The sequence below is a fragment of the Stegastes partitus genome, unplaced genomic scaffold, assembly GCF_000690725.1.
Source record: "Stegastes partitus isolate 25-593 unplaced genomic scaffold, Stegastes_partitus-1.0.2 Scaffold20, whole genome shotgun sequence".
Lineage (NCBI taxonomy): Eukaryota > Metazoa > Chordata > Actinopteri > Pomacentridae > Stegastes > Stegastes partitus.
Genome location: NW_007577751.1, coordinates 798,753 through 822,971, shown reverse-complemented (window position 1 = coordinate 822,971; position 24,219 = coordinate 798,753). Strand labels below are relative to the sequence as shown.

Genomic DNA, 24,219 nt, shown 5'->3' with positions numbered 1-24,219 from the left:
TGTTTGGAAAAAGTCATTCGTGTTTGAAATATTTCTTTTCTTTTTTCCTCTCTTCTCTCTCTCTCTGTTTTTTTTTATTTTTTATTTTTTTTCCTTATTATACTCCAAAAATATTGTTCTAGTGAATTCGCGCGTCGTGCTTAAAAGCGTCGTTCTTTTATTTATTCTGACTGTTTCTCTCTGGGCGGAAACAGTTAACACCGTAATGAGCCGGAGTGTGAGGGGGCTGGGTTTAAACGCGCAGTGTGCCAGCGGCAGCATACACACACTACTGTACATTGATGGAGCCGCCAGTCTCTGAGAGTCCGGCAGAGCCCTGCGAGAGAGCCACGCTGCGGGTCTGAGCCGACGCTGTGAAATTACCAAACCGGGCGGAGGATGGCAAGTCCGGCCACGGCTTCTCCGTAACCTTCACGAGCAGCAACCGGAGGACGCCGAATGCCGAACTGAAGGAATGTGCCATTTCACTGACACGGTGTAGCAAAGTAACGTTAGGAGGTCAGATCGGATGGTTGGAGCTTCTGCTGGCGAAGTTTACGCGCTGAATTCGCAATTACTCGCCATAATGAATACTTGAATGAATGACGCCGCCGCTTAACAGGTTCCGCAAGCAGATAGGCTGTTTGATGAGGAATTGGAAGAAGAATTGAATGTGAAAAATCTCGGAGAAGGCAGACTTTGTCCTGATAGATTTTTTTATTTTTCGTTTTTTTGGGGGAAACATTCTGACTGTGGATGTGAGTCTTAGCGCATCAGTTAAAGCCCAGAAGACAGCGCTGGAGGCATCAGGATAACCGGGAGATCCAGTTTAAATGAGGAGGTGAGTGAGTGGTGATGAGCACGCTCGTTTGGGCTCAATCTGCTTTACAGGATGCAAATATTTGCTGTCAGGCGAGCTACATACTAAAAAAAAAAAACACCCTGTTCTGTAAAAGGGCTCATTTCCGACACTGCGGAGAGACAACTGAAGAGAGACATTTTTCATTTCAGGCTGCAGCCTCTGATAAGGTAGCTGCCTCTGTCTGTATTTCATTGTATCCTGGCCACGGCTCACACTTTAACGCCTAAATGCTGAGGTGTGATGAGAAATAGAATGCACTGTTTGTGCACACACAAGCATTGCATTAGAGGTGTCCTCCACCTCCAGCAGGCTTCACACACAGTGGCTGCTGCTGCTGCTGGATACTTTACTACCATTTGTGCTCTATGTTCATTCATCAGGATTTAGCTGCCTCCTGATTCACCACAGTAATTGAGTTACAACCTGCTCTGCAGAGAGGAGACTTCAGGTTCTGCATCATTCTTGCTTATTAGCTTCCTCTGAGTTGTGTAAGTAAGCTCTTGTTCTTCAGTATTTAATGAAGTAACTTGGCTGGATTAGTTTTTTTTTTTTTTTGTCCGAGTCTTCATGTCCTGTTGCTTGCAGTCATCACACTGCTGGACTGTCGGGATGATTTGGATTTGTTGACCTTGACTGTGAGCTCAAAAGTGACACAAGGATGCTCTTCTGCATGTATTTTTTTAAAGAATACTCTGAGCTAAAGCATTTTTGGATATAATATGCTGACTGGCAGCCGGTGCAGACCTGGACCTGTGTGCCACTGCAACAAGTGAACCATGAGTCTGTAGTCGGAGGGATTTTAGATGGTTGAAGATCTCACTTTTTATTGCCACCAAAGCAGATAAACTGTGAATTGGTCTCATGAAGTTGCCACTCTGGTTCACATTATTTAAATTCTGAGAAGCTCTTTTCTGTTGTGTTTGTTATCCTCCCAAGAGGTCAAATCAAAAACTGAAATTTCAACATAATGTAACAAACAAAAAAACTCCAATTTGGTATAATGTTGCCAACTGCCATCAATTTAGGTTTCCAGACCGACTCTAGACCTCATCTGTCCAATTCAGCAGATGCACCTACAAATCTTCATTCTCTGTCAGACTGCCAGTGCAAGCACCCATGACAATAACTCTAAAGAAAATAAATGTTGTCTTAAGTAGAAAATTGCCTTACATTTGCATGAAAATAACTTACATCTGCCACGGCTGACGGGTAGCATATTAATCCTTCTGCCCGTGCAATCAAAACCCGCTCCTTCTTGGTGAAATCACATTTTTGGTGCATCTGAAGCGTGACCCTCTCACATAATTATTTTAATATCCATCTCAAAGCGAAACAGCAGTTTGACCCCAAAGCAACCACCAGGGTGGAAATTGCTGCCTTTGAAAGAACAAACCAGCACTCAGCATTGGTTTGATTATCACATACTGATTATATTCACCTAATTAACTCCAATCTAATGAAGAAAAGGAAAAACATTCTCTGATAGTGAGGAGCCGCCACCGTCCCTCTGACCAGTCGGCTTGTCAGCAGCTGTTACAGAGATCTATTATTCCACTTTGACTCACATCTCTTTCTTTCTTTTTTTTTTGCCATTTATGAGCCTATTGTTACCTGCTATGACTCAATTTTATTGCTGCTAACTGGTTACTTTGAAGATCATAAAGGAGAAATGTTGTTAAAAATATTCCTGCTGTTGATCTCCTCAATCCATTCTGAAAGCAATAAATTGCAGCCTGTCTGTTATCTTTCTTTTTTTTTTTAAATAATAGAGGACAAAAGCAGAGATGTTAAGGATTCTGCTCAATGAATCACTTTCAACTAATGCCTTTGAAGGCACGCCGTCCAAGAAAGCCTTTCGAATACCGCAACATCACACATTCGTCCAATCAATAAGGTTAACCTCACCAAGCTGGAGAGAAATTGCTTCGACTGGACAAAGTTAGATCGAGCTTTGTTGATGTTTCCCCGCCACTGCTTCTCCACTTCACCTCTCTGTAGGGGACTGCAATATTTTGATTGGATTTATGGTGATGCTATGTGGTCAGCAAGGTATTCTGTGCTTTTTATTTTTAATGCTAGAGTGATTTGTATGAGGACTCTTCTCAGGGGAAATATTCAGTCTTGGTACAGTTAACGTAGGCTGGAATACGTCGATTCATTTTGGTCAGAATTGTTTTTAGTCTCAAGCCCCAAACATTCATCTTGACTTTTGGAATTACAGTTGCTTTGGTTGGCTGAGTGTCCTCTCTCATGTTCTTAAGAGGAACCGGTCGTCTGATGTCCTCTATAGATCGTTTGAAGAGAGTCTAAAGCATCATAATCTTCTGTGCGAGCTCGCCTGTCGCCACAGCGACTGCTGCCACCATCAGCACCTATCAGTATCTGCGACAAACTCTGCTGGCTCAAGAGCGTCCTCTGTTGATGAAGAGCAAAGAGCCCAAACAAGGAGCCGAGTTAATTAATCAGGCCACAGTGTGAGCACACAGCCTCTCTCCATTCAGGGCTCCATTCTCCGCTCGACAACTACGGTGACATTATGAACAAATTTTTTTTTCACCGCATGGTTTACCACTGAATGAGTTGTTACTGCTTTTCTGTGTGCTGTGTCACCACCAGCATTCACACAGCACGCTGCTTGCTCCTCTATGGATTCCCCCCTTAAGGCAGCCAGACTCACCACAGTTTAGCTTGAGAGATTTTGACAAGTCGCTACGCATGCAGGCAGAATCCTTGACCTATTTCTTAATGAGTGAATACTGCAAATGTGCTCAGCGGCTGTGTATTCTGAACACCCCCCCCCCTCTTCAGCAACCCCCACCATCCCAACTGTCTTTTGCCTCCACGCACACACAAACACACGAACACATGCAGATAATGGTGCTTTTGTGAGTTCACTGACTCATTCTCCCATAGATATAGGTCCTCCCTTTCCTATCTGCTGGAGTGTACAAATAGTGAGTGTTTGTTTTAATGCAATTGGCCTCCTGTCTTCCCTCACTGTGGGCTGTTTATCTGAACCTCTCAACTGTCCAGCTGTCACAACAGAGATCTCAATCTCCTTGACCCACACACGCTCCACTCACTCAGCCTTGTTATGCACATGTTTGTGTCTGGAATCTGTATTTATGGTGAGTGTGCGCGCGTGAGAATTGACACTGCGGAGATCTGGATCTGTGGTGACAGTGATCAAGTGGAGTGCAGCCAGGGAGAACATTTAGTCTGAGGAGAGGGTTTGGCTTCGGTGAAAAAAGCAGAAGATCACAGCCACCTCTTTTTCTCTTCATCCACTCAGGCGGGCTGCTCAATTTACATCTTCTGTGCCCGCTGTCTCTCCTCTGGATAATAATTGTAAACAACATGGGTTTTCTACCTGTCTCTGATGCTTCAAGCAGCAGATTCCGCAGCAGAGATCGGTTTCTCTAGGCGATGATTATTCTAACAAACGCTCTTTTAAGGCCTTTGTGTGTTGATTCAGGAGTGTGGGATCTGAAAAGCCTGGCTCTTCACATGCGATATAAAATGACGCCAAACTTCAATGCAGTACTTGTGATCCTCAGCTATTGGGCAGGTGTCAAGCCAAATTTGGGAATTGACATTGGAGAGTTTCCACAATGTTACATGATAGTAATAGAACATATGTTAGAAGGCAGAGCAAATAGATTTTCAGAACCTCTCCAATGTATAAATAAGCGTTGGATCTCTCTCTTAGAAAAATCCGATTTTTCTTTTACTTAGCCCAAGAAAGTGCTAGTTAATACCCTGTGGCTGTGTTCAGATACATTCGGTTAAAATGCTGCCTTGATCATTCAACGCTCAATCTGTCCTTCTGCTTTGTGCCAAAGAGTGCATCCAAGTGTGAGTTAATTGGCTCCATCCCAAGCAGCTCTCCTTCACGCATATCCTCTCGTTGAGGTTTAAAACACACATACATCATCTCATACATCGCCATACATCTTACATACATGCAGCATTCCTCTTTGAAATTTCTCACACAATAGCAGATGTTAGAAAACACCACAGGGCTACATTTAATGGTCTAGTCATGCCGCTGTAGCTGTTTTCATCATCTTGAGTAGTTGTGCGTGTAGCCTTCAGTGACTTATTGAATCGTTGAAACCATTTTAAATTGATGACTACAGGCCACTACATTGTTAAGTAGCAGCTTGCCCAGTATGAGCAACACATAGCACAGAGTGCAAAAATCAATGCCACTCTGCATTTCATTTTTCATGGTACACGGTGAGACTGTAGCTTTTTTTTTTCTTTTTAAAACTGTGAGTACTTGAAAGAAAAAATGCCACCTTCTCTGCTGTAGTGGTTGTCATGCAGGGATTTTTTTTCCTGTGATGGGCCTGTTGAGAGAGTTTGTTTCTCCCCATCCCTGTCAGGCTGCTGGCTGTTTTTTTTTTTTTTTTTTTTCTGCAAGAAGAAGGCCGCGTGTGTGTCCACAAGCTCCCAGACAGACTCCAGCCAGTCCCATCAGAGGACCAACAGGGAACGTTAACAGTCGTCCCTCTGCCTGGTGCAACCGTGGCCAGTCCAGATCCTGCTCTCTCTATTGATGGCAGCAAGTTAGCAATGAACCCCAGTGTGCACTCTGCTGTCCCAAAGGCTTGCCAGCTTGCTGAAACAAAGCCTTTTGTAGGGCCACTAAATCCAACAGATGGAGAAATGGACAGTAAATGAAAGTAGAGGGAAAGGGGAATAAAGGAATTTAGTGGAGCATGTTTGTGGGTAGGCATTTATGCTACTCCTTTGGGAAGCCTAACACCCTCACAATGCAATACTGGCAGAACTTAAATGTTCTCTCGTTGACATGCTGCAAGAGCGGCTTTGGGCCCCTATGTGAGCGTCGAAGTCAGGCTGCTCACGAGGGCTCTCCAGGGCCTGGGAAGCCTTTATTAAGATGTTAATAGAACTGCCTTCATGACACATTTCCATGGGACAGGATCCCTCGCCTCTGCCATTCTTTAGTGCCTCAATCTGCCTGCCACAGTCATCAGTCTCTCTCCTTCACACAACAGCCTGTTTAGGCATTCAGCCCCATCTCCACATTCCCCTGCCCAGGCGCTCTCACTCTTTATCTGATCTCTGCTGTCACAAGCCATCCTATGTGTAACAAAATTACGCGATGCCAGTGATAAGGGCAGGAATCCTGGCACAGGGACCCGTAGAATAACAAGTCTGGCTGTTTGTTTGTCACTGATCTTCACACCGGCTGGAAGTCAGACTGTCACCTCAGCAAGCCATGTGAAAGCTCTTATGATTTTTTTCTTCTTCCTCCAAACACTGTCAGCTGGTTACTCGCTTCCAGACCGCTACCTACATCCTTTTCCTTCGGTTCGCATTGGTCCTCAAACTGCTCCCAAAGTTGACCGGTGCAGCCCGAGCAGCTTATCAAATGACAACAGCAACATAAAAGAGAGACAAGAAGGACCTCAGGCTTTACATACAAATACCTTGACTTCATTTTCATGAAAGCCACTGAATGCATTGTCTCTACCATTTTCTCTTTTCACATCCATTTGAATATAAGTCAGTTTAGCCTGGCACCATCAATAATCAATTAGCTGGTGTCATGGGAGGATGTGCGTTTTTGTTTGGTGGAAACTCAACAATAAGTGAGCAACAAAAGGGAGCCGGAGAAAGAGGCAGAGTGGGAGGGGGCTTGTGTTTAGACGCCAAGGGGCAGCTGTCAGGAGCAGATGACAGTGTGTGTATGTGTGTATGTGTGTGTGTGTAATTTGTGCTTGGCTGCGTGTGTTTGTGTCCATTTTAATTTATTTTTGTTTGACTGCGTGGCACATGTGCCATTTGCGTGGGTGTGCAGTGCCTCTGTGTGTGTGTGTGTGTTGAAGATGAGAGACCAGGGTAGGCAGCGAGGGCAACACCGTGCAGTGCTGCCCACACTGCCCCCTGGTGATGAGGATGCCCCTGCCTGCCACTGTCACCATGGTTACTGCATGAGAAGGGGTGCAGACATCGCTTGTCTAGTCTGCTCATGTGCCATAGGGGAGCCCAGCCAACGGCAGATTTGTCCCTCTACTATATAAACTGTTGCCCAATTACAACTAGAACCACTTTCAACTCAAAGAGGCCTATTATGCCCATTACCTCTCTCAGCTTTTTCAAAGCAATGTATAATTTTCTTACAAGAGTGACTCATGTCAGTATTTGGCCTGGATTACAAAAGCCAGTGGGTCAGTTTTTTTTAAAACATTAATTTAATTTCCTCTGTGCTGAATTTTTTGCGCATGAGTTTACAGGCAAAACACCACAGTGATTTCCCTCACTGGTCTCCAAGGCTCAGTGACATGTAGATACCTGCACTTGTGCTGTCTTCATTGTTACTATTTTGCAGTCAGCTGTGGCCTTATCTGGGTGGATGGCTTCTCCCGGTGCGAGGCAGGAGCCTTAGCTCTTCGTCAGCCCTCTGCAGAGAGGAGAAGAAAAGAAAAGGGGAAGTAAGGCCCTCCAAACTCATTCCTGAGTTAGATAGCAAACAGAAAAACTCTGTCTGGATAAGTCCTCCCCCTTCCTCCGCTATCTTGTTTCTTCTCTCACGCGCACACACGTCCTCTTCACATCCTCTGATTAACTTTTTCCACCATTGTAGACCAAAGTAAATTGTGCTAAATTGATGATGAAAGACCTTGAAACTCCCACAACTTCAAAACATAGAATGTGGCCCACTGTGGCGTCTTATTACCCTGCAATGTTGATAGAGGCAAACAGTCATACTGAGCAAGTCTGCCTCTGCTTGCAAAGCTACATATGTGACGGAAAAACATGAAGGGTCTGTATTTCCTTTGAATACCAATGCTTGATCAGGTTGTAAAGGTACTTGGAGAACAGATTTGGATGTTTCAAGAAAAAAGTTTGGACTAAAGCTACGCCGCCAGTCGTACAACTCCAGACTCTTTACTTTGGCCCAAGGTGATTTATAGTGTCCAGGCCAGGGGAAATGAGTTTCCCCTCTGGGAAAACATTTATGTTTATGCATGAATACACGTCTCTGATCCACACACTGAAGCCAGCGGGAAAAAAGGGATGAAAGGTACTTAAAAAGGGAGACAGCTTGTCATAAAGCCCAAACATAGTCTGTGCGGACGTGTAGTTACTTTCCTGGCTTGCTCGGGGCAAAACAGTTAATAACACTTTATGAATGTAATTGCTTTTGTTGTTGATTTTGACCTCAGACTGACCTTTAAGATTATAGCTTTGTACATCGTAAGCATAGGGCTTTGTAGAACGTGTGGGATACTGAGGACGAATAAATCCTGTATTCCCTTTTATGCTTTTCTCGGAGCCCATCTTATCAAATGAAATCAACAAAATGGCCAGTGTGAATCATGCTGTACTGTATTTATATTGTATTATCAAGGTGAATCTATCATAGGGGAAGTTGGATGTTGTTGTTTCACCACTCTTGCTTCCTAGTGCCCTTTGCTATCAAAGGGAAACACTGCATGTACTCAGTGGAACAGCGGGAGCTCGCCCAGACAGACACATTATTCTTCCTCTGTCATATCCAATGAAATGTGAAACATGACAGCAGCGTCTTCTTGTAACCTACAAAGAAAACTATTAACGGAGAGTAAAAGACATGATGTGGTATCACGCCATGCAAAACAGATAATCAGAATTCACTACGTTTTCACACATCAGCTGCGTTGTAAATCAGAAACATTGTCCTCTCTGTAGTGTTTAAGGATCAGGGTATCTAAGACAATTATTCTGAGTGTGACAGCCAAGCCTTTTTGCAGCGGAGGACTTGAAATCCCTGTGTTGTCCGTGAAGATGTTGATTAAATATGACTGCTCTGAAACATTTGCCTGCCTGAGGGAGGCAGAGGTAGAGGAAGGGAGGGGAGTAAAAGAGTGAAAAAAAAAGCAGGGGCCGGGGCAGGTTTGTACTTGAAAGCAATAAATGAGCATCCTTTCTTGTCTTAATCTGCAACAGTTAGGGATTTACACTATGGGAGCTAATGCTGTTAGCCATTATATGCACAGAAGATGCATTCAAAGGCTATTTGACATGTTACTGCCTCAATTTTACCAGACGCGCCTTTATTTTCTCATTCATCTCACGCAAAAAAACAAGAGTAAAGCTGGGAATTAGGAATATTTTCTCTCATTGCAAAAGGCATCTCCGAGCTTGTAGGTACAATGTTTGCTGTTAAGTACTTTGCACAAGCCTCATTGCCTTTGCTGCCGCAAGCCCTCCCCCACATTTCTCAGAGAACATGTTCAACCTGACAGGGGTGAATAGGTGAGGTGAATTTGCATTTTATTACAAAGCATGCACTATGTTTCCTGCATTATTTTGTGAACATAGTGTTGAATATAAACAATTTGCTTTTGTATGATTTCAAGTCCTTTAAATGAATATATATATATGAAATGGAATGAAAAATACTTTATTTATCCCAGAAGGGAAATTCAATATTGTAAAAGCTCACTTTTTTTTTTTTTTATTATTATTTTTTTTTTTATATATATATATATATTTTTTTTCCCTTAACAAATCACAGAAGAGGATTGTTTCAGTAGTACAACACAGCACTAATGTTAGTTTAGTTTTTCCAAAGCGGGTGATTAGCAGTATACGGTGTCATCTCCAGTGCCTCCATCCTCTCCTCTCCCTGCTCTCTTCATTTCTTCCTGTCTATTTAGGAGGGTGGAAGAGAGACAAACACTGAGCTGGGTGGAGGCATGCCAGAGGGGACTAGCATGTGGCTTAGATGCTGGGGAATGTCAGCATATTTTTGCATTCACCTATGCTTTGGGACCAAGGCTTGCATTCTGCTATGCATCTTCAAACAACAAAGGAAATTAGAAGATAGAGTTTTGAAACAGGGAGGGGCTGCTGGGCAACATGTCACTGATGAATAGATCCAAAGTACACATTCTCAATCATTTGAGTGCACAAACACACACACACACATTTCCCCCCCCCCACAATGTAAATCTGTCATGGATTCCTTGTGTGCCGACATTGACAAGCCTGATAAAGGACAACTTGTCTTTGTTTATTTTGCCAAGGCTACAGTATTTGTGGGCTGTGTTGTACAAAGCGTTAGTAGCTTCAATGGCTTAAGGTCTGAAAAGCTGAAATGTAGTGTGTCTGCTCGCCTGGCTCCCCGAGGCACTGAACATGTACAGTAGCTTTGTGTCAAGGTAAACAACCCCTCCTGTCTTTGTACACCACTGCTACCAATCAGAAATAGTGAAAGCAAAGAAAACAGGGTGAAACTGTGACAGAAGGATAGCCAGGCTGATTTAACTGCAGGAGTCATTGTTGCATTATTTTAGTGCGATCCCTTTAAAAACGATGCCGAAGCTACAAAAGAAATCCCATTTCTAACATAATGTGATATCTGAGCTGCTTGTAACATTTGGCAATAAAAGGTGTTTACAAGGAAAGTCTTTAAATGAAAGGGAATGGAAAGGAATTAGTTGCAGAATTACTGCACAATCTAAAAAGCATTAGTGGCTCAGATGTATGACTTAATTTAACTGAAATACAGAGCAACACTGAGAGGAGTCATTTACAAGCTTACTCTCCACTTGAGGAAGATACTATCATTGATAATTCATGTCAATGAGATGGCCTGTGTACATAAGAGAGTGATTTTTCCTGATTGAAATGATGGGAATGCACAGTGGCTATACAAATTATTCACCCTCCTTTGAAGTTTTATCCTTCAACTGCTTTTCAACATTCAATCATGGTCAATTTAGTTTCAAAATGAAAACAAGTGTTTACAAGGTAATGTCAGTTAATTAAAAATAGAAAATACATAAAATAAGTGATTGCATAAGTATTCGCCCCTTTAGTGACTCACCTAATTCAATACAGGGGCCAGCTGATGCTAGAAGTCCTACAATTAGCAAAATAGAGATGATCTGAATGTATGAATGGGAAAGGATTGCAGTATAAAGACACCTGTATCTGGAAGGTGAAGTCACTGGCGAATCAGTACTCCTGGCTATAACAAAGTCCATGACACATGTGTAAATCTGCCTAGAGCGGGCTGTTCTCAAAAACTGAGTGACTGTGCAAGAAAGAGATTGGTGAGAGAGGTCACCAAGACACCTATGACTCCTCTAAAGATGCTACAAACTTCAGCAACTGAAATGGGAGAGACTGTGCTTACAACAACTGCTGCCTGGGTTCTTTACCAATCAAAGCTTTAAGGGAGAGTGGCAAAGAGAAAGCCACTGTTGAAAAATGCTCATATTAAATCTCATGTAGAATTCACCAGAAATCATTTGGGAGTTTGTAAAGTAAAATGGCAAAACATGAGCTTTTTGGCCATCAGACTAGATGCTAAGTGTGGTGGGAGCCAAACACTGCACATCATGACAAGCACACCATCGCCACTGTGAAGCATGGTGGTGGCAACACCATGATGTGGGGACGCTTCTTTGCAGCAGGTCTTAGAAAGCTTGTAAAGGTAGAGGATACAATGAATTCAGCCAAGTTTAGAGACTATCTGGAGGACAACCTGATGCAGTCTGCAAGAGAACTGGGACTTGGAAGAACGTTTGCTTTTCTGCAAGATGATTGTAGAAAGCATACAGCCAACACTACGCAGAAACATTTTAAAGACAACAAGATGAATATTTGGGAGTGGCCAAGTCAGAGCCTATACCTCAAGCCAATTGAGATTTTGTTGTTGAACTGGGAAAAGGACTCACAATCCCTGTGCAACCTGACAATTTGCATAGTAAAATGGGGTGAAATGGCAGATTGAGATCTATCCACACAGGCTCAATGCTGTAGTTGAGGCAAAAGGTGAATCTTCTAAATAATGACTTGAATGGGCTTATATAGTCTTTTTAAATTCCTTTTCTTCTTGTAAAAACAGTAAAAGGAGAAAACTTTCAAAGGGGGAAGATCATTTTTGTAGGTTCTGTGCATATTGAATGTGTATGACCAACCTTTAAGAAGACATCTACAGTAGATGCCTGTAAAGTACAAACTGACATCTTGGTCCAGCTGGCCGACACAGAGGGGTCACACTTAGTAGTACTCATTGCATTCCCACAGCATTCCAAGCCCCTGGTACTAAACAAAAGAATAAACAGGGAGGTCTGGGATTTTTACTTTTTGATACTGTGTCAGACAGGAAGTAAAGAGGAAGCTGGAAGGGAGGGACGGAACAGGAAGGCAAAACTGTTTTTGTAGAAATGGAGGGCGCTGTGTGCCAGACCGAGGTATGACTAAGTGACACAATTTGCAACGGGTTACTTAAAGAAAACAGAGGCCTTGGAAATATCTAACAATCTAGCGCCGCTTCAGTGACTTCACAGGGTATGCAGTAGAGGCAGGTAGATGATGTAGGTGTGTGTGGAAGTGAATTACTCCAGACTAATGGGGAAAACTCTCTCATTCACCCCTAGTTGGTCCTAGCCCGACTGAAACAGCAGTGAACCAACCACCAAGTGTCCTAATTAGCCCACTTCAGCATGTTAGTCTGCCCCAGCTGCTCCTATTTATGTTACTGATGAAATGCTGAATGGGGCTTTTTTTCCCCTTGGTTACATTTTCTCGAGGGTAGCAAACAGTCGATTTTTATCGTTTTTCTCTTTCCTGTTATTGCAGTTTTTCGCTGGAGTATGATTATATGTTTTCCCTACTGCTGATGCAGTTTATGGGGAGCAGCAGCAGCAGGGTTGTATTGTTTGGCTAAAAGGGTGTCTGCCAAGCACCCTACCCCGTGTTTTGCCTCCCCGTTTCCTGTGACTAGAAAATGGCAGAATTTGGTAATAGAAGGAAATACTCAGGCAGCCTACTGCTGTGTTTATGCTGACTCTTAACGGGGGCGTCAATTTCATCATATCCTATGCCGTGGAATACTAATCATTGAAAGATTTCAGTTACATCTCTCAGTTGGATGTAGAGGGCCTGGCTTGCTTGTTGAAGCCTCATTTTTCTGCTTCACTAAACACGTGGCCCAGTATGATCGCTTTTAAAGCAGTCAAGCCACAGCGTCCCTCTCTCAGCTTCATCTTCTATGTGTGCGGTCTGAGGAAAAAAGTTAATGTGAGGTAGAAGCTGCCACAGAGGAATTCAGATTGCCTGGGTTTGGCATTGGTCACACTGACCAAGCATGGGAATGCTCTTTTCTTTGATTTATTTGCAGTTATTATTGCTCTGTCTGCTCGTGTTCTTTAGTGCTGACTTTTTTTCCCCCCCTCTTCCTATTCATATTTCCCTCTTTCCCCTCTTTATTACTCCATTTCTCACCTCTCTTTTTTTGACAATCTGTCTTTTTGTCTCTCTCTGTCTTGCACTGTGGGATTTGGTCCCAGCCTGCTTCACTTCCTTAACAAAGAAATTGATGCTAATTTTAATCATCTTACTAGCAGAGATTAGTCTTTGATCAAACTTAATGCTCACAACGCAACCGCTGCATTCAGGAAGGAGACAGAGGCTGTGCTTGTAAATGTGATTTGGTGACTAAGGCAAGGCAGCGTACTCCACCAGAGAGCTGCTACACTTAAGCCCTTTATGCAAGTATTCCACTTGCCCAGCATTTTACATGCAGTTAAAGCATTGTAAGAATTACAGTCAATTTCATGGTGGAGCTGAATTTAGACAATTCCTGCTCTGAATGTCAATGTTTTTTTTCTCTCCGAAGACCTACTTATGTACATGCAAGTATGTGTGATTACATCAGTGATGTATGCTTTCCAGAGATCCAAGCCTCCTCACTGGGTGACTATAACAAGATGTAGTGTGAGGAGAATACTGACAGACAGTTGTGTGAAGCTCAGCGGCCCCATATAAAAGATGCTCGCCAGTGTCTGTCAGAAGAATATAGATGGCCTGACTGTCTCTGCGTTATATCTACAGCAGGGCAGGGGACAGACTCAGGAATCTCTGGTCTGTGAAAATGAGTGTGAAGCACTTACTCCCAGGTTCACTGATGTAGTGGACTGGTTGTCGTAGCTCTTCATACAGCCCTGACACACTCGGAGCAGCTCTGTCAGTCAGGAATCGTGTACAGTAAAGGCCTCTCGCATATGTACTTCGCCACCGCTGTCTCAGTCACCTCTATCTCTGTTCAGGCTGATTGTCTTTCCTTGGTTCACCAACAAGGACAGATCCCTAGCATAGAGTTACTGCAGGTGTAATGACTGAAGAAAAGAAAGGAGAGTGGAGGTTGGATGCAAGTAATAGTCTGTGGTGCGCAAGGTTTTTAAGCGTTGGCTGGCCGCTCAAGTCCATGGGGCAATTTTTCTTGTCCCTCTTGCCCCTGTGACTTTGAACATAATGACTATTGGATCTCTTCCCGTTTTGGATTCTTTGCTATTCTCTGTGCATCATCTCAGTTGTGGTTGATAATGCTCAGACAAAGGATGCATCCATCTCTTGTGTACAATGCAGCACAATACTCAACCTTCAGTGAATAATGCTGTGAATAGCTATTGCTTTGCCAGCATACTATTTTCATCAAAGGCCTTCTAGGTCACCATGATGTTCCTTCCTTCCACCTTCCAACTCCCCGCTGCTCACCCATCTTAATAGAAGCAGCTGTGGAACAGTTGTGCCACATGTGTAATAAATGTGCTTCACAGTGTGCTGTGCATACCTGTACTCCAGGGCATAAGCTATATGTCACCGCTGTGAACACTAGCCCTTCTATTCATTTTTGCTGAGTTTCAAAAATGTCCCCTCTTTTTTTTTTTTTTTTTATACAGACAAAATGCAGGCCATTTAAAGGTAGAGTCTGTGATTCTGAAGAAAGATTGATGATATTTAGCAATTTCGCATATTACATGGTTAACATGTGCCAGATTTACCGCCCCTTTCAAGCCCACTTCCCCCTTCCCCCCATGTCCCCTTAACCTCCCTTTCTCCCTGTATGTTCGTCCTCGTGCACAGGACGGTTGAGGGTCAATCTGAGACACTTTACTTTGTTTTCCATTTTGCCTAGCTAGGGCAGTTTACAAGCAGCAGATTTTTTTCCTCGACACATAAAACAAGGCAATTAGCAGCCCATGAGGAGATATTCACTGAATTGACAAAAATTGAATTGGATTAGTATTGCTAACTCCACCTGTAAAGCATCCCTGTCAAATTTGTTTGTACTTGTTCTGTATCCTAATTTACTTGTGCAGTACAGGTGTTTGAATAAATAAATATATAAGATACCGTATATCTAGCAACGTTTATAGCAGTCGTCCCAATATATTTGTGTGCATTGATGAAAAAAAAAAAGTGCTTGCTGTGCCACTCGGCTCTCAGGACACTGACTCACAGGAAACCAGCCAGTGCTGATTTTCCACGGTATCCCAGCCAGCACTGCGTCCTGTACGGGGTTCACACAGAACAGGCCGGAAGGCATGCGTGCGCGCCTCAGCACTGATCCAGCCAGTCACTCAGTCAGCCAGCCAGCTTGCTCTCTGAGCTCTGTCCCATCAGTCCTGTCCTGGCATAGCCTGGCAGCAGCTGCTGCGCTCCAGAGGACAATAAGGTGGATTTTTATACACCCAGCATGCGCAAGACTGAGTTAATGCTTACTGCAGCGCTCACTACTGTTTTATTATTCATATTCATTGCCAGTCCTAGTTGGACTTGCATACAAATGTAGTGTAAGCTTTTCTCTGAGCTGTGGTCTGTGGCAGCAGTTTTGTAACTTTGCTTTCCTATGTGCTCAACTTAAACCACTTCTAGATGCTTTCAGAAAGCATTCTAAACCACTCACTGAGAACTGTTGAGGTTAAGCACTATTTCACTCTTCCTCGCCATACTGCTCATGAATTGGCCTTTCAGAGACTATGTAGCCAATACATTACATACGTCTCACTTCTTTGCTTCGTAAACCCACAGATTTCCCAGATTTATTTATGTGAAAGTCAAGGTTTTCTTTTTTGCTGTGGAAAATGTGGCACATACAGGTCCCATTCATCTACTTACTGCCTGCTGTAATAACTATAAAGTTGGCTGTATGCACACAGTGAGATGAGTACCATTGTTCTCTTTTGTGGTCTGTGCTGCACAGAGTCTTCACAGTAACTACTATATTCTGCTTGCTAGGCATGTATCCTTCTGTGTGAGTAAGCACCCAATTTCCTCACCACATGCTGTTATTGCTTCTCATCCAAAGGGAGATTGGGCTAAGTAACTAGCCGCAGACTTGATTTTGTGGTGTTTTATCACCTCTGATGAAATTAGAGGGCCTCTACCAGGCTGAAGTAGAGAAAGAGAGAGAAACAGACTGAGGGAACGGGAGCGAGGCTGAACCCTTTGCGACTGTGTGATAATGCATCTGTTACGTGAGCCTCAGCAGCGAGGTCCTGAGAATGGGCTTTAATGGTCCTCAGACAGTAGCGTGGATTTGAGTTGCAGGCAACATTTTTCCTCAGGTCACAGCAGGTCTTGAACACAATGAGTGAAGGTTTCCTTCCTCCTGTTGAGGTTTACATAACCACTATAATAACTGAAATGTACTTAAACAATAAGATTTTTTGAACAAATGATGAGTGAAATGCTTTTACAGTCTATCACTCAATGCTTAGGCCTCAGGTTTTCAAGTGTTGCTACTGTGAGCAGACATCATAAACACTTCTTTTTTTCATTTTTTTTTCTTTTTCACATGAAGCCTTATCTGGGCTATTATTTCACAGAGGCTGTCTGGCTTTGGTCAGACTCTAATGTTCAGCCTACTTTGACATTTAATCGAGTTTGTGGAGAAGAAAGGGGAACAGACAGTGTGAGGACAAGGCATAGTGTTTGTACTTTTGCACTCAGTCTAGAGGGAAGAAGAGCGGGTCACTGGGGTCAGGCGGTTTAACTCCTCGCAAGTACTTTTATTGCAATAAGTCACAGCCAAGTGTGTGGGATAAGGTAGCCAAGTGTGTATAGAGCCACTGCTGAGCCTGAGCAGAATGGGACTGCGAGAGGACCACGACCTGCGTTGAAACTTGGATCGGAGGAGCAGGAGCAGGTCAGGTTTGTAGTGTAACAGTGGGAAACGCGTCACGTCTGTAAGCAGAAGTATTTGTTTTAACAGTCTTGTCGTGTTTGTTAAAATTTCCACGAAGGAGCATGGCGAGCTGTAAACATTATTAACCCGGCAGAGCAGGTCTCAAAGAAAACTATCCTGGACGTGCGCACCGACAGACGGCAACTTGCGTCAGTGCATGCATACTGACTGCAGCTGTCGCCACCTTCAGTCAATCCCATGACAGCTGACATGAACAACTGACTAATTCCTGCTTTGTCATTAGGCTGAAAAACTGCCTTACAGAGTTCATGAAGCTATGGCTCAGCATAGTGTTTTTTTTTTTTTTTTTTCTATGCCAGTGCCGTGCATGCTGCCAACAAACTGTTCCAGAGCTCACTGCAGCGAGGGAAGCAGAGGTTACACATATTCTACTGTCATGTTAATTGCATTGACAGATAATTGATTTCAGCATAGATAGAGCTACAGCTGGCCCAGCAAGTGTTCACAGTCACGTGTGTCTCTTGCGTCACACTTCCTATCCTCACTGTTCTGAGTTAGATCGCAGCCCTGCTCCATGGATAATGTGTGTCACCATGCTCAAAAATAGGATTCCCTTTTTAAGAACTGGCCAGGGACAACAGAGGAGAATTAGCATATAGGGCTAACTCTGGCTCATTTACAGTTATTTTTCTGTTATTCAGTGAGCACTGTCCCTGTCAAATAAATGAACGCACAGAATTAAATGCCTTCAAATACTACCTTACCTGGATAGTATATCCTCTCTAAACCACGTAGCAATCCATGGTGATCTTTTGCCGTGTTTCTGATGGAGGAGTTCGGTGGAAGAGTGTGTTTCCTGCTGAGTTTCTAGTGCCTGGTTGTTAGCCAACCCAGAGTAGCCTCATCCTTTCAGCCAGTATGTGATTAAAGAGCTGAAGGCAATATCATACAGTCCTTAGATGAAACAGTAGCAGCAGAAATTGAAGGGATTACTTTGACTGACAGGATTCCCATCATTTTTTCCTCCCCCAGAAAACTCTTATATAACCATTCCGGATTTTTGGCTGGCGTCTGCTGAGTGAAATAACAGGTCTCATTGTCTAATGACTGGATGTAGTATACATTTAGACCAAAAGAATAGTCCTATCTAGAGTTTTGTTCACCTCCCTCTCGACATGTTCCCGCTCTCCTCATTCCTCTCGGCCCCCCTCTCACTCGAGTGTGCCAGCCAGGCTGTGCAAATTTGCTCCAGATAATAGTGGACGCACCATGCCAGCTTCTGGAGTTGTGGCTGCCGCTGTGGCTGTAACGGCTTGTTACCCAGCTGGAGTAATGTCTGCATGGCTCCTTCTCCTTCCTACTTTCCTTCCTTCCTTCCTTCCTTCCTCTTCTCCTTTGAACACCCTGCTCTCCTTCTTTTTATCTCTCCCTCTCACACAATCTGGTAGCAGTATTTTTTGTGTTTTGTTTTGTTTTGTCATTCTTGCTCATTTTCACAGGCCATCATTCACGGTTTCCGTCCCCTTATCTAATTCCTGTCTCGCTGTATTTTATTGCTCGCCTTCCCCTTTTCCCATTCCCTCCCTATCCTTTCCTCTTCCCTTAATCCCTCCGGCAGTAGTCGCCTTGGCCACTGAGCCCTGCTCCAGTATTATGATCTGGATGAACAAATGATGAAGCACGGGACTGGCGAACGTGCAAATACATGAGGATATTCTGTATGCGGCTACTGAAACGGAAGCCATTTTTTAACGTGATCTTCATTAGTGTGCCGGCAGTGTTACACACACACACACACACACACACTCTGATGACACACTCCATGGAACGAGTACTTAATCTCACACATTTCAGCTCACTTGCAGAGCGGTTTGGTGGTGCTTAACTGCGGATTTGGCATGATTATTTGACAGAAGGTTCAGTCCATCGGTGCTTTATTCCGATTGGGCAGCTGTACACCAAAGGTCAGAGTCTGGGCTTTGTTTAGCAGACTGCAGCTACAGGCAGATAACACCTCTGCAGGGAGAGTCTGTTGATAAAGAAAGCAAATACATCAACACAAACCAGTGCACGGACACGGACACATACTATGATAATGCTAGTTCTTGCATGCACTCACACAAACACAGGCACACACAGGTTGTGCTGCGGCCTGACCTTGTTTGGGTTAATGTCATCTGTATCTTCCTGGCTCGGCTGCCCTCACCATAGTTAGTCCTCTCTCATTATGTCCGACTCTACAGCACATTAATGACTTACAGTTTATGTAATCTGATTGCAGCAAGGCCAGATGAACTGAGCCATTCATTCATTTCATTCCAGTCTACTCCACACAGGACGCACAATTGCCTGCTCATTCAGACCAATGCCCCTCTGGCCGTCCTTTGCACCTGCTACCTGGTGCACCAGCCAAGTTCTTCACTTTGCCAAGTCCATTTGTCTGCTTCAGCAACTCTTAAATGTGCTATAGGATCTGGCCAGGAAGTAGCCTCAGATATGAGAAGTGCAATGTTGAAACTTTAGTTCACAGTTAAAAAAAAGAACATCTTTCCTAAAGAGCCTGAAATGTATCAGTTCATTTCGGAAATCGGTGGAATTATTTGTATTTGAACGTGTCATATGTACACGATGCAACGAAGCACACAGGTGTTTGCAGTGTTATGTTGCTGTGTGCTTCCTGTCTTTAATAATTCATATAGACATGATTCATTTTCACATCCACCAACCACTGAAACACACCACATCTACTTTACCTTTCATGTTGTGCAACTCCATTCCTCCACATACAGCTTTCATTACACCACTATATTGACTTTCAAAGTGACAGCACAGTGCAGCATTGGTAACGTGCGTCAAGAATGGTTAAGGCCTTGCGATTTGATAAAATGTGTATGGTGTCAGTCACAGAGCCCAGTTCAGTTCCACTCTGTTCACGAGCTGAGGGGAGATATCTGATCCTGTGGTCTCCGCTGACATCTTGCTCTGTTTGTTTTCTTTGCCCGTCGAGGATTCCGTCTGCTCTCACAGATCCCTTTACTGTTTAGATTTATGGAAATGCCTCCTAATAGAAATTTGCTTTCACAGGATGACAGACAGCGATGATGAGGTGTACACCACATAGCTGCTGGTGGTGGGGCTGCCTGAGAAGATCATGCCACAGAATTCAACCTCCAAATTAATAGGAAAAGAACACAGAGGCTGTTAGTTGTGTCAGCGGAAGCGAGTATTGAGGGGGGGAGAAAAAAAAAGGGGGGCGGGGGGGGATAATTTATGTACATCAATGCCGAATATGTGTCCCTGCCTATATGTGTGCGGGCCTTTGATTGTGGGTGTGGAAATGTGCATGTCTGTAAGAGTGTAAGAGTGAACGTGTGCACGCCTGCATGTTTGGAGAAGGTGGCAGCTGTGGGAGGGGAAACAAAAATCATTAGAATAACAATGACACTGTAATCTCTCTCAGTGGAGGATATTGGTTTTAGGCGTAATAGCGGCATGTGTTTTTCTGAAACAGAGTTTGTGAAGTGGGAGGGGGGCTCAGCAGGGACAGGGTTAAAGGGAAAGATTAAACACATGTGCCCATGTTTGTGTTCATGGATAAGCAGCTATGCGGGGACTCGATTTTTCTTCCGTCATGATGGCATGGAGCATCTAAAAACGTGTGTTTGGTGGCTTGTTTTTTATATTTTATTTTTTTTAATTAATCCTCTATATGCTTTTATTGGAGTAATAACTGAGAGACTGAGGCAGAATTAAGTTCTGTGACTGCTTTCATTGGGTGCAATTCAATGAAATGCAATTGAAGGCCTCGCTGGAGGCATCTAAACTCAGATGGTCTTGAGCAAGTGCACTGATATGGGTCACTAACAAAGATAGTGCTATTAAACACTGAATCCAAAGTGCTTAGTTAGAGTGCCCTTAGAGCACATGCTTAATTGTGGACAAGTGCGCATTAGTTTACTATGCACCACTAAATTGCAGCTTTTAGCCATAGCTCAGAGCTTCATACATGCCAAAAGAAATACAAAAACAACACAGTTCATGAAAAGACCAAGTTTAAAATTGATTGATGATGGATTTAAATGATCAACATCAGTGTCTGGACTGCTGTGATGTCATGAGCAAGCCTTTGTGATACCACTGCCACAGCAGTTTTGTCCTCATTGATTATTAGAGTCCACCAATGTGATGGAATTTGGATTGATGGAAATATTAGGCACAGTCAAGTACCTCCAACACCACAGCACAGGAAACCATACAGTGAAATGATAGTAGTTACTGGAGGGCTTGTGGTTTCTGAGGGTGTTATTCTGCTTTGCTATTGTGTCATTTCCTTGTGGTGGCTGGAAGGATGGATGGATGCAGAACAGTTTTCTTGGAAGCTGACAGATAGGACTGGCACTGGAGCAGAGAAATCCATTTCCTATTGAGACAAAAGAATGTATAAATATAACTCCAGCTCAACAACACAACATGCCAGTGAGTCCTCTCATTATCTCTGCTCTTGATAGCAGCAAAGAGAGAAGACTAATGGACTAACCTCTGCCGCTAATGCTTTTTTATAGGCTCCTATAGAAGAAGATCTCCCTTTAGGGAAGATTAAACTTTCTATTTTTACTGTGCAATTGGTCGCATCCACTGAAAAGCTTGCCAGGCAATGAGCAAAATGTTAAATATTCTAAACCTTTCACTTCTCTTGACTAGCTAGTTTGTTGTGTTTTATTCCAAATTGTCTCTTTGATTTACAGCGTATCACTTTAACTTAAGCATTTAGATTTCACGCTTTACATTAATCGTTCAGGGAATAACACATTAATCCGTGGCATGAAATTACAATCTCCCATTTCCTTTTTTTATCCAACAACAATGGATTTAGCACCGTAAACGGATTTGGTTTATGTTCTTTATCTTTTGCAATACAATTGCTGTAAATATGAATTTAGGAGATCAAGCAAATTTGGCTGCATTGTTAAGAAGCTTAGTATGTGGGGACAAAAAGAGGAAAAAAAAAAAAAGCACAAAAGCAGAGGACCTGCTGCCTATTCTAGGGTGATAGAGGTTTAGAACTGGTCCCGCTCCAGAGGCCACTTCCTAAAGCTCATCCTCTCCTGTGTCAGTCTGCTGGCTGCTGGACTGCCCTCAGGCTGTTGTGTCCACAACCCTCAATGATGGTTTGCGTAGCTTATCATTTTGCTGTTTCTCATTTCTTCATTCCATGTGTATCCCTCATGCTGCTTAGCATCTTTTCAATTCACCACAATGCAGTTCCTTTGACCACGGCTGGCATTGTCACTGCATCATGCCCAGTGGCTGGGGAAATCACCAGCTTTTCAGCAAGGGACCCACAACCAGACACAGTGACAGCACACATGCAGCCAGTGGGACCAGTTTGTTTAACAAGCACTCAGAAGCAGCCTGGCTGAGTGTGCCAACACACTGTTTTGTGTGTCTGACTGTTCATTATGAAGTTTTGCAAAAGCTGTCTTTTCTCCAAGCCATGATCACAGCTTGCGTGTGTGTTGGAATGAGAGCTCTTTTCTGTCTCTCTTGACTTGATGCTCTTCTTTTTTTTGTCTTCCACGTCTGCCATAGAGATTGTCGTTGAGTGTTAGAATGGAAATCAACTATGTCCATGATATGTTGAGGATATTGTTTTAGGCATTTCATATTCTGATTTGATGTTACACACTGGGGCAACTGACAGTTTGTCATCAGGTCAGTCCGTCTTTCTGCCTCAGTGCCATGGCCGCTCTTGCTATACGTCAGCTTATTTCAGAAGTAGGACTTGTTGTATTTGGTGCTATCACAGGCAGACGGACAACTGTTTATCATGTGGTGAAATTCTGCTGAAACTAGCAAGACTCAGATATTTTTAGAGTCACAGCACTCGTGTCAAAAAATAGTGAACATCTGTAAATGGTGGCAGAAAAATTTTAAAAGCAGACTTACATTTGCAACAAATGCCTAAAACGCCGCCGTTGCTCTACCTTATCCGTAATTCTATTCACTGCCTCCACAGTCATGCCCTCTGCTTTTTCTAGGTCAGTAGGTGACTATGTTTAAGTATGAATCACTCCTGTTTGCATTTATATGTTAATTTCCGTCTCTGTAATTCTGACTCCTCATAAACAAAAGACAGACATGGCTTTGAACTAAAGAACAGAAGGGCTGATCTGGTGTTGTTCGTATTCTTTTCAAGTCTACTCCTCAGCTGGATAATACTGAGAAGTGTATGTCAAGTGCAACAAAGAGTTGGTCATGCAATCAACTTAAACAAAGACTTCATTCCCTGTGTTACCGAAAGCAATATGAATGGATACCCTTTTTTGGAGCCTTTTATTTACACCATTCAATCACTCTTTCTTTCTCTGCCTCTGCAGCTGTTGCCACAACATGAGGGACTGATGCATATATTTGTCCCAATGACTGGGGAAGAGGAGAGAAAATAAAAAGGAGAGGAAGAAAAGATGGATGGGAGTAAATGTTGTGTACACATATACGATTAAGGGGTGGGGTATAGCAAAAGCTCTAAAGGGCAAAAGGCTGTGGGGCTTGAGCAAAAAGCTAGCTCAGCAAGAGGCTGATTATGCCACCAAAGGGATCCACTTTGCACATCTAGCATGTACAAACTCAAACAAAGGAGCATGGCAGCACGCAGGCAGCTGAAAGTGAGGGAGGGGTCTGGCCCTCCGCTGCTTTTCTAGAAGCAGTGGCACTTTTATGACCATGCTAATAAAGTGCTTCTGGGACAGAGCACCTCCCACACCTCCGCCTATACACACACCATGAACAGCTTGACTGGGCCTTAGGACCTGTGTTTATGGACACGTGGATCAATACGCTCCCTAAGGGTGCATGTGGAGGACTGAGCCGTGTAGCATATCGTTGATCACAGGGAGTGGGGAGGGACCCTGAGATGGCCCTTACCAGATTTGGAGCGAGGTCTCTGAGAGGGCTGACACGGTTCACAGGGAATCCCAAATCAGCTCTGCAAATCAAACCTGCCTTGAACACAGTCGCGGTAGTAGTAATAATAGTGGATGTTCAGTATCTCGCCGTATAACTGTCGTTTCCTATCTTCAGTTGCGAGTACTTGTTAATTCAAGGCGCAGTCGCTGATTATTCCAGCCACATCTTTCACCCTTGATTCTCTGTGCCCTCACTGCTGGAAATGCAAATCTGGAGCGTGACAAACGATGTAGGGCCGTCTCTGACACGTTCAAGCCCCTGGCGTCCCCATGTCGCTCCCCAGCTTACCTCCTCCAGCTCCACAGTAATTACCCTTGTTGGATCGCTACGCCTAATCATACTTGATTTTGGGATGCACTGCCATTCTCTCCACTTGTTAGCCCCTCACACTGCTTGGTTCTGATTGAGTACACTGATAATACTGAGGGAATGAGGCACACACACACACACA

General features: G+C 43.6%; 1 protein-coding gene across 1 annotated transcript in view; it reads left to right on the top strand.

Annotated features, from left to right (window-relative positions):
* Positions 1 to 344: 344 nt before the first annotated feature.
* LOC103366178 (plexin-A2-like) overlaps positions 345 to 24,219 on the top strand; it is a 36,515-nt gene continuing 12,640 nt past the window's right edge. The window contains exon 1 of the mRNA XM_008293839.1: positions 345 to 820. Within this exon, the coding sequence (XP_008292061.1) occupies positions 813 to 820 (8 nt within the window). The 5' untranslated portion in view covers positions 345 to 812. The remainder of the gene's footprint in view (positions 821 to 24,219) is intronic.